Consider the following 10155-nt stretch of genomic DNA (forward strand, 5'->3'; position numbering starts at 1 on the left):
TGGTGCTGGACATAAAAAGACATGGGTCACAGTGCCCCATACACTAAATTATATTGAATTGCTCATACAACTAAGCTTTGTTTTTGCCTTTTATTTATTTATTTATTTATATTTTTTATTTTGTTTTGTGTTTTTCATTTTATGGGGAACAAAGCTGTAATAAAAATGCAGCAGATAAAGAGGTCATGGTTTTTGACTCCTTAGTTTCCGGGTCATAAACGACTCAATTAGTCTGTGTTTTAATATATATATATATATATATATATATATATATATATATATATATACTTTCATGTTCTTGGGAGCTTAATTAGTTAATTCATTCCATAGTTTAACAAATCTTTTTTCCCACCTACTATTTGATAATTTTGATGGGATAATTGTAAAAATTATTAGCACTTTTAAAGCAAATTTTGTGATTTTACCTTTCTTTCTTGTGGATCCAAACGAGCTTATTAAAGGGACAAAATTTTCCGACAAATTAGGTTGGACGTGGACAAATGTCACATACTCAACTAGAAGTCCAAGGAGTGCAAGTGGCTGTTGATTCAATTAGTCTATTTCAATAAAGAGTATTTTCTACTCCATTTGTCGGTTAAGATTTACTTCCTTATTGTTGGGTAGGATAATGAGTCAATAAAAAGAGTGTTAATAGAGTCAACTTGTTATTCAAGTTATCTGCATAATTTTAACCTCAAACCCTATGTTTTTCAAGAGGTTTAGGTTCCTTTTAGGAATTTTCTCATTAAAAAATACATCTGACGATATATATATATATATATATATATCAGTTTAAAGTTTAATAGATTGAAACGAAGGAATTTTTTTCGACCTAATTTGAAGATGGAAGAGAACATCAATTCCAATATAGTGATGCAATTATTGTCATTCAAATTCAAGTTGAGCAGGGTAAATTTGATAGTACTAAGCATGTAATTTGTCCAAATTGTTCCAATTGGACAATGGAGAAGAAGACAAGAAGTGTTTGTTCCAACACTGGAAGGGAACTGGCACCGACCTTTGATTTGTTGCAATGGCCAGGCATTCTTTGAACGTGGCCAATGGGTTTTTTGACTTTGAATAAATTCAAGTAAACAAATTCTTTTTTTTTTTTGATTAAAATTGAAAGGTCTATGGCTATGTGGGAGGAGCACTATGCACCTTTTCAGTGGCCTGGAGATGAAAAAAGCCTGCAGAAGAGATTTTCGGCAAAGATGGTGACAAGTGAGGCAATCTAGCTCTTAGGGTTGTTCCCTACATGTTTGTTTCTATGGAAAGTTGTCATTTTTTTTCTCAGGAAAATGCATCCACCACGTTGTAAATGCTTTGAACAAGTCAATTTTGAGGGATGGTTGCACACACCCACCTGGGGTTTTAGACTTTATTTCTCACGGCAATAGAGCATTATTGAGAAGAAGCCACATTGGGTATGAACTGTCACTATTGGCCTGGTTGGAGCAGATTGAGGCATGAAGCAGCAGCCCAGGGAAGCCATCATCATTATTGCTCTAACTTCTCTTCTTTTTTCTTTTTTTTTTTCTCCATTTCCGTCTTGGAATAATATCTTTTTCTTTAAAGTATTTATTTTTTGGCCATAACTTAAAATTTGTACATCTAACGGTGTATATGAAGTTAATGTTGACACATATTTTTTTAAAAAATTTTAAATAATGTAAAATTATATACACCGTTAGATACATTTGCTTTAAATCCTTTAAATCTTGAAAATTGAGAGAATCATTTTTTCTGTCTCTTCACACAGAAGGCCATCAATTGATTCCAGGGAAGTTCGTTTGTAAGTATTTCATCAAATCTTGCAGCAGCACAAAACACAAATATATTCTTTCCCCTCATAAATAGAGTATATCCAACTCTCACAATCTCATTGCATTGAACCAAACTCATAGAAGAAAACCAAATTCGGGCTTTGTAGAGTGGGCCTACTGCTATTTCCATTCTTTTTCTTTTCTTTTCTTTTCTTTTGTCCTGTTTCCTTTCTCTGGTTCCGAATAGATGGAAATAAATTTTGAACAGCAAATAATAGACAAATTTTAAGGGCTTTGAGTCCAACTCGAGTTTATATATATATTTTAACATGTCCACACAAAGAAAGGAAGATAAAAAATTTAAATTAGTGACCTCTGCTTTATGAAGCGTAGTACACAGATTAAGCTATCCCTTTGGACAATTATAGTGGTATATGAGTCAATATGACCAATAGTGTTTTACAGTTTTGGAAATGTCATAGGTTGAAATATTTTTTTTTAATTGGTTTAATTTTAAGAGTATTATATCTGAAACTTGTTCTAAATTTAGGATACTTGCGTCATTTCACTTTTTTCTTTTTTCTTTTTTTTTTTTTTAAAAAAAGGATTTTGAATACAAGGGAGTTTTTGTAACAAAATAGTCAATGGGACATCTACAAATTATTGGGTCAAGTTATAAATGATTGGAGAGCAAAAGGTAATTATTACCCTTAAATATGTCATCAAATCATGCAACAGTTAGCAGCTAGCAGCCTAGCACGCTGTTTTGGGGCGGACTTACTACTATTGGAAGGAAGTTGTTTGGAAAAGATGCAAAAGTTTTGAACGGCAAATATTAGACAGTTTTTAAGGTCTTTGAGCCCAACTCCCTTTTTTTACTTAAAAAAAAGGCAAGAAGCCCAACCAAGTTCTCTACATGTGCATGAACACTTGCCCGTACAAGAGACCTAGATGACGAAAACTGCAAGCGCTTTCAATTCTGATTGAAACATAATCTAATTCAGTCCTATAAAGAGACCAGTAAAACCCAAAGTAACTAATACTAATTAAGTTTGAAATTTTTCATTGCAGAAGTGATACTTGACCAACTACTAGATCCAACTCTTGTTTATATCTAAATTCTGTTGGTATATGAGACTAGCACGAATTAAAAACTTATTTGTATTACATTTTTGGATTATTTCATAGGGCAGAAGAGATATGGTGAAAAATAAACTATTGAGAAAATCTGAAATTGTACGAGGTAAGGTGACCAGCAAGAGCTAATCTCCCAAGTCCTAAAATGACATTTGAAACCGTGAGTAAATCAAATAATCATATAGACATTAACAGTAGTTGGGATATATGTTCCCCTCTCAGTTCTTCCATCTTTCGGATTGGTACTTGATACTGCCCCTACATTTCTCCCTACCTTTTTCGGTTACAATTTGAATGGGAAACAAAAAAGAAAAAAAAATATTAAAGCTTATGAGGAAAGAGATGATTTCTTTTGGGCCTACTTAGAAAGTATGATATTAGAGCTCAATTACAACATTGATAAGCAAGGTACATTATTTTACTTGGTCATTGTCTAAAGGCCCCCACGTGCAAAGCACGTGAGGCCCAATTTGTAATAGTTTAAAAGACCAAAAGCTGTAGGAAAAGAAGCCCACACAGAGAAAGCAGGAGCCTCTAGCCCATAGCATACTTCTGGGTCCAGCTTCTAGCCGTTGTCTCGTACTTGCTCCGATCAGTCTTGTACATATGGGCAATTTCCGGCACCAGAGGGTCATCGGGATTTGGGTCCGTTAAAAGTGAACAGATAGAAAGCAACACCTGAACATTTTAAAAAAAAAAAAAAAAGAACAGAAAAATTTAACACAAGATTATCCAAGGACCTCCATATGAAAGAAAAGAAATTTACCCACCAAAGTAGACCAGAAGGGAATTTTACCTAATGGATGCAACAGCTCAAAAATGAAAAATTTACAAGATAATCATATTAAAAAAAAAAAAAAAAAAAGGAGGAAAATGCTACACAACATTTTCAAGCGTCTCAACTCCTAGCATCCTCTTTTTTTTTTGCCTTTTGTTTTTGCTTTTTTTTTTATTCTTAAAAAAAAAAAGAAAAAAAAAAGAAGGTGAATGTGAATGTGCCACATAGACAAGAATACTAAGAGATTGACGCGTAAAAATGCTGAGTATCATTTCTCACAAAAAAAGAAAAATAGTATCAATAACAAGGACAGAAATGGGATCGTTGAAGAAAGTTTCCTTTTTGTCTTACATTTGATTCATTAGAACTTAATTAAATCATAAAACATACTGGTAATAAGGTAATTTCAGTTTAAAAGGGAAACAGGGTTTGACTAGAACAACAACAATCTTTATATGTTCAGACACTAAAGGAATGTACCATTCTGTTTTCTATGGCATTCAAGGAATACTCCATCTTCAGAAAGAATGTCGATCATCACCAAATTGATGGAAAGGGATCATTTTCAAAATACTAGAATTAATCTTTTGATGTCTCGTTATCACCTCTCAATGATGGCTAATATTTTTTATTATGGTCCCACGCGAAAATGATAGATTCATATTCCATATATATATGGAACAGAAGACAATGGGGAAAGCCATATGATATATCCATAGAACATTCAATCTGATAGGGTAAGGACTGTATAGGCTGTAAAAGAATGACCTTGGATATGGTAAGGGCAGGGCTCCACTGCTCCTTCAAAATATCAAGACAAATGCTCCCATTGCTATTGATATTGGGGTGGAAGACCTTCGTCCTGAATGCAACCTGCATAAACCAATCCAACGAAGAGAAAAATGTAAACTATACAACAAATTTTCAAATAGTCTCTCATCCAATATACAAGCGTACAGTAACTTCTCAAAAAGATGAAACAGAATGAAATAGCCAAAGTGCCATTTCACAATTGCTAAGCTAAAATATAAATCAACCAAATAAGTAGTAAGCCAAAAAAGTATGGCAATGTATAAAAGAACTTTGAGTTTGTGGTCTTATTCAAATGGGTGAAGGGGCATGCCAATTTTTTAAGATGTACATCTTTTCATAGAAAGGAAACCAAATCCTCAACAATGTTTTATTTGGTATGTTTTATGATAGTTCAAATATTAATTAAATGATCCAATTCTCTCTTTCTTAGTAACGTAAATTTTAGGGACAATCAATTATTTAACATGATATGAATTCAATCCTAACTCTATAATTTACTTCCATTTTCAGTCAAATATTTCATATATTAAGCCTCACTTTTTGAATGGGAGTTTGAGTTCACACATGAGAGGGAGTATTAGAATAATTTTTCAATTTGAATGATGAAGTAAAAGTATAATTTACCTTCATTTTCAGTCAAAAATTAAATGCTTAAATTCATCATTTTTCAATTTAAGCATTTTGAATAGCTGGTAATTTAACAATGATGAAGTAAAAGTTGATGCTATCTACTCGACCTTGAATCACAATCATCCTAATATTCCTTTTTTTTTCATCAAAAACTGAGAAAGGAGGAAAAGAATTAAAGGTTTGTCCAATAAAATGAAAATTTCAATTTCCATACAGTAATAACAATTAGTAGAGAAGTTGCATGCATCATGAACTACAATTTGCAAAATCGATAATGTAGAACACATTTATTTCTTCATTTTTTACATCATTAGGGAAATGTGGATTCTTGTGTTTCGATTGTTTGGGTTTATATACAATGAGCCGAGAATGGTAGTAGAATTATTGGATTGTTGGAAGGGACACTTTAGTCAACATTGTAAGGTTTATATGCATCCACCAGTTCAAGTGAACATTGCTTGGGACAGCCCCAAGATATTTTTACTGAGAACTTAACCCCAATTGATAAAAAGGCGTATATTGTGTTTTTCATAAGCAACACTACCATATCATATATCAAAGCTGCCAATACAAGAAAAAGGTAATTCTTTACTCATCTAGAAAACATGAAACTAAAGGAGAAGTATTATAACGAATTTGACAATTTTAATTTCTGCATCTAAATAATGTTTCCTTTGACTTCATCAGATTAGATCAACTTTACATGAAGAAAGAAACTTGAAAAACACAAATAACCCTTTTGGCCAATATCTAGTCCTCAGCCCAGCAAAAAGGAAACATTTTTGGGTATCACATCCACACAGACTTGTCAAGCTAGGCCATGCATGCTTACAAAGACTCAATAACCAACCTGTCACATTAGCTTCAATACTTTAAGTACATAAAGGGTTTGAATGTTAATACTAAAGGATATATCATGATCCCAATATAAAAAGAGCCATACATGTATATTGATATGACCGTCAATAAAAGCAAGAAAAAGTAGTTTGAACCTTCCTAACAAAAGCAGCAAAAACTTAATAGAAGCAACAAAGCACAGGATTGCTACGGACCTTGGGTGGTTTAAATGGGTAGTCCGGAGGAAAATGAATAGTGACTAGAAAAACTCCACCCGCATAAGGACTGTCAGGAGGACCCAAAATTGTTGCTTGCCAATGGAACATATCTTCAGCAACTGGGCCTAAGGATTTATAGATCAACACAAGCAAAGACAATAAAAGTCAATAAAATGTTGCACTAGTTAACTTGAATAAATGTATCAGATATTTTATATAATCTAAGGAAAAAGCCTTAACAGGGAGGAAAAAGTAAGGCTGGAAGATACCAAGACATTGACAATGTAACAGAAAACACAAAACTAAGTCATTGCAAGAAGCCATATTTCTGCAGCAACAAAAGTGATGACTGACCACTTAGGAAATATACTAATGCCGCTACATTATATATGCATTGGGATTAGCGGTTGTTTTTCAATTTTTACAGTATAGAGAGCAAAAGAGATGAAACCAAAGCTCAATGGACACCACATAATTTTAAAACCATTCTTAGTTCTACAATGTTAGAATTCTCAGCATGAATGGCAATATCTAGGATGATCTGTGTCATTGTATTTGCATTTATGGCAGTGGTAAAGGTTTCAAAGTAAAAGTACATTGCACAGAGAGTTTTAATGACGGAAGATATGTATGGTTTGTCAATTGAGTCAATCCAAATTAGCATCAAACAAAGTTGCATTCTACTTCTTATTATATGTGTCATTTATGTATCAGAATATCCACACTAGATATCTTCCAATCTCCACCAGTTTTAAAGTCCTTTTTTTTTTTCGTTAATAAGTAAAGCAAATTCATTAAAAGCATAAAAGGCGCAACTCAAATACACAGAATGTATACAAGAGAAGAACACCTAACAAGCTCAGTAACGATGAAAGAGAGCAAAAAATCTACAAAGCTAAAGATATTGAGAAGGACGTTAACAAAGATACACTCAAAGTCCTATACTAACTCCAAAAGTAACAAATAAGGCTGCATCTTTTTTCAACGTAAAATATTTTGACAAAATGTTTCAACTGAAATCATTTATAAAAAAATAGTACAGACTTTTTGGTGTTTGGTTGTCACCTTGAAAATGGAAAACATTATTTGGCTCACAATAAAAATATGAAATTATTTATATTCAAATTTTCGGTAGTGGTGGATCCAATTAGGTTTCAACGGAGAGGGGGTGGTGTCTAGGGTGTGATGGTGTGTGGGTGTTCACTAAGAAGAAAGGTTTGAAGAGAGGAGTTGTGGGTGGAAAATGTTTTACGCCTTAAAAATGCAAAACATTTTATGGAAAACAAAGAGGTGTTTTATGGTTGACCAAAATTGTTTTTGGTAGACCAATTCTCCCAACCGAAGTCAAATACCAAAAACTACTAAAAAGTTTTACATTGAAACAAATAGAAGCCAAATGCGGTTGAATCAAAAGAAACAACTTTACGCCTTCTTTATAGATACCTAGAAATCTCAATTTCCATAACATCGTAGATTGATTAAGTTCTTCAAAGGATAACCTATTCAACGCTGATGATTGCACTAATATGAAGAAGTTATACAAATAAGGCGAAAGATGCTACAAGGAGGGTGAAGGTAGTCAAGAAAGCCGTGATGGCTAGGAATCAGAGAATTCAATGAAGCATAAGGACAGAAAATGATTCATATGGTTAAATGCAAAGTATTGGGATGAGGCCTTTTAGACTTGAATGTTAGTTAGGGAGAGCAGTATCCATGGGGCACCATTCTTTCTACTTTTTCCCTAGGAAATTCCAATTTCCTGAATCAAAAAGCCAATATTTTACTTCCAAACACAATATGAAAAGACATACAAGCCTACTCATTTCCATGAATAGTCACAATACAATCTCATGATCAACATGACAACATATCTCTCTATCCAATTCTAGTCCGTATTACAAATCATGCAGTTTATACAGCCAAAAACCATTAAAAAGAATACAAATTAAGAGATGTAGGTACACGTAAAGGAACATAACTGTATCGCAAGAAATGAACAACAATCTAACACACAAAAATGTCAAACTAAGATAAAAGAATACAGCAAAAACGTAAAATTTCAACATCCACCAACAAAATTCACACAAAGTTATTTATCCACACAAACATCCAAACAGATCCGACAGCAAACCCTGGCAAATTCAGACACGCATCTCATTCCACAGTAAAATAAAAAATAATAAAATTAAAAAAAACGTCGGCATCACACAATCACGAAAAAGGCTCACAAATCAAGCAGAGGAAAAACCTAAGAAATCAACGAAATCACAAAAAGAGAAAATTTATTTTAAAAATAAATAAATAAAAAAGGAATATGCGGATCGGACTTGAACAAGGTCGTACCAGCACTGCAAGACGTAGGAGGATCCTTCTGGAGATCCTTGAGCTCCTTCAAGATCCGCTTCGACGCCATCACCTACAAAATTTTCAAACATAAATCCTCTCAATCTTTCTCTCTTCTCTCTCTCTCACACACACACGCATACATACATAAAATTACAGAGAAAGAGAGAGAGACTACGGCATACCAGAGATCCTCCTGGCAAATGATCACTTTTCGAGCTTCTGAGAATGGGAGACAGGTTAGAGAGGTTAGGAAAATGGCGTTTTATGTGTATATATATACAATGATCAGAGGACGGAGCTTAGCTTTGTTTAGGGTGTAGGTCCCGCTTTCTCTTTTGAAATTTTATTTTATTTTTGGTAATTGGATGATTATGGAATAATTTACCGGATTAAGCATTTCACTTTTTAACTTTACCTCCGTGCTTGTAATCTCTACAGGATTAGAATCTTTTGTGGTTAGTAATAAAAAATAAAAATAAAAAACAAAAAAGTCTTCTTCTTTTTATTGTAATTCTACCGTGATGGATTTTTTCAAATTTGAAACTTTTTTTTTTTCCTCTTATAGATTTATTTTTTTACTAATACAATTTATAGAAATGCTAAGCCTAATTCTCCTAATCATTTCTTAACCATCTTTTAATTCAAATTTATCATTAAATCTGTAAGTTTACATGTGAGTCCTGCATTTTCATATGTTGAAAAAAAAAAAAAGTTTCCAAGGATAGATCAATTAATTAGGAATCATGCCTTATGAAATAGAGGTCATTAGATCAAATCTCTTTTCCTTCTTTTTCCTTCCTTGTACGAACATGTTAAAAAAAAAATTACTTTATTTATAATTATTCTGTAATTTGTTAACACTTGTCAATATTGGATTGAAAAATGTTGAAAAAAAAAAAAAAATCAGTAGCTAAGGTGGCTCTAGTTTCAAGCTATTCTTTCTGAAGATATTTTCTTTTAAAAGAAAAAAAAATTACCACAGATTTTGTGCACCCACAATTTCCATGAAGAATAAACTTTTTCCCAAAAAAAAAAAAAAAAAAAAAGATTGTTAAATAACAGAAAAATGGATAAGATTAAAGAAGATTAAACCCTTGAATTATGTATCCGGTCCACATTATTTAGGCATGGTCATTTTTGACGTGCTTGACTGATTATTATGGTCAACGGCCACTTGTTTTTGATGATTCTATTACTTCAAGCACATTGATCCATGTAGCTTGGAGTTCAACTTTCCCTCCTCTCTATACTCACCAAAAAAAAATTCCCAGATGATAATGTCTAATGAGGTCTCAAACGCGTATCATGCATGATATGTTGACTGCAGTACATGGTAGACTTGTTCAAAACTTCAAAGTCGGCTTCAAAAGGGCCTTGATGGTGTTCTCTAATGGGGTTTTAAGAACTTAAAAAAGTGATTGGGACACATTTGTGAGTGTCCAAAATGTTGATAAGTATTAATTGGTGGTTAAGTGGTTTTAAATTTTTTTTTTAAAGATTGGTTATGTACTAGAACGTATGATCGACTCTTTATAATGGAGAATTACTCACATAAGCAAGATTAGTAATAATATCCTGATGAGACTGAATATGCTTTAAACCAATCTTAATTGTCTTCTCTAATGGGAAC

The 10155-nt window shown here is 32.8% G+C and overlaps 1 protein-coding gene across 1 annotated transcript; it reads right to left on the bottom strand.

The window, feature by feature from the left end:
• Positions 1-3262: 3262 nt before the first annotated feature.
• On the bottom strand, positions 3263-8792 carry LOC132173852 (ubiquitin-conjugating enzyme E2-17 kDa-like). The gene is made up of 5 exons (XM_059585497.1): positions 8708-8792; positions 8523-8595; positions 6177-6304; positions 4450-4554; positions 3263-3581 (listed from the first exon to the last, which is right to left on the bottom strand). The coding sequence occupies exons 2-5, from the start codon at positions 8590-8592 to the stop codon at positions 3438-3440; spliced, it is 447 nt and encodes a 148-aa protein (XP_059441480.1). The 5' UTR covers positions 8593-8595; positions 8708-8792; the 3' UTR covers positions 3263-3437.
• Between the last annotated feature and the right edge of the window lie 1363 nt (positions 8793-10155).

This window comes from Corylus avellana, chromosome ca3, assembly GCF_901000735.1.
Source record: "Corylus avellana chromosome ca3, CavTom2PMs-1.0".
NCBI classification, from domain to species: domain Eukaryota; kingdom Viridiplantae; phylum Streptophyta; class Magnoliopsida; order Fagales; family Betulaceae; genus Corylus; species Corylus avellana.

What these genes read in the sequence shown, in the direction of transcription:
- LOC132173852 (XM_059585497.1), bottom strand. Translation starts at nt 8,592, where the DNA reads ATGGCGTCGAAGCGGATCTTGAAGGAGCTCAAGGATCTCCAGAAGGAT. An exon ending in TCCTACGTCTTGCAGTGCTG is followed by an intron (nt 6,305 to 8,522) that starts GTACGACCTTGT and finishes ATAAATCCTTAG; the next exon opens with GCCCAGTTGCTGAAGATATG. An exon ending in CTGCCCTTACCATATCCAAG is followed by an intron (nt 3,582 to 4,449) that starts GTCATTCTTTTA and finishes TAAAATGTTCAG; the next exon opens with GTGTTGCTTTCTATCTGTTC.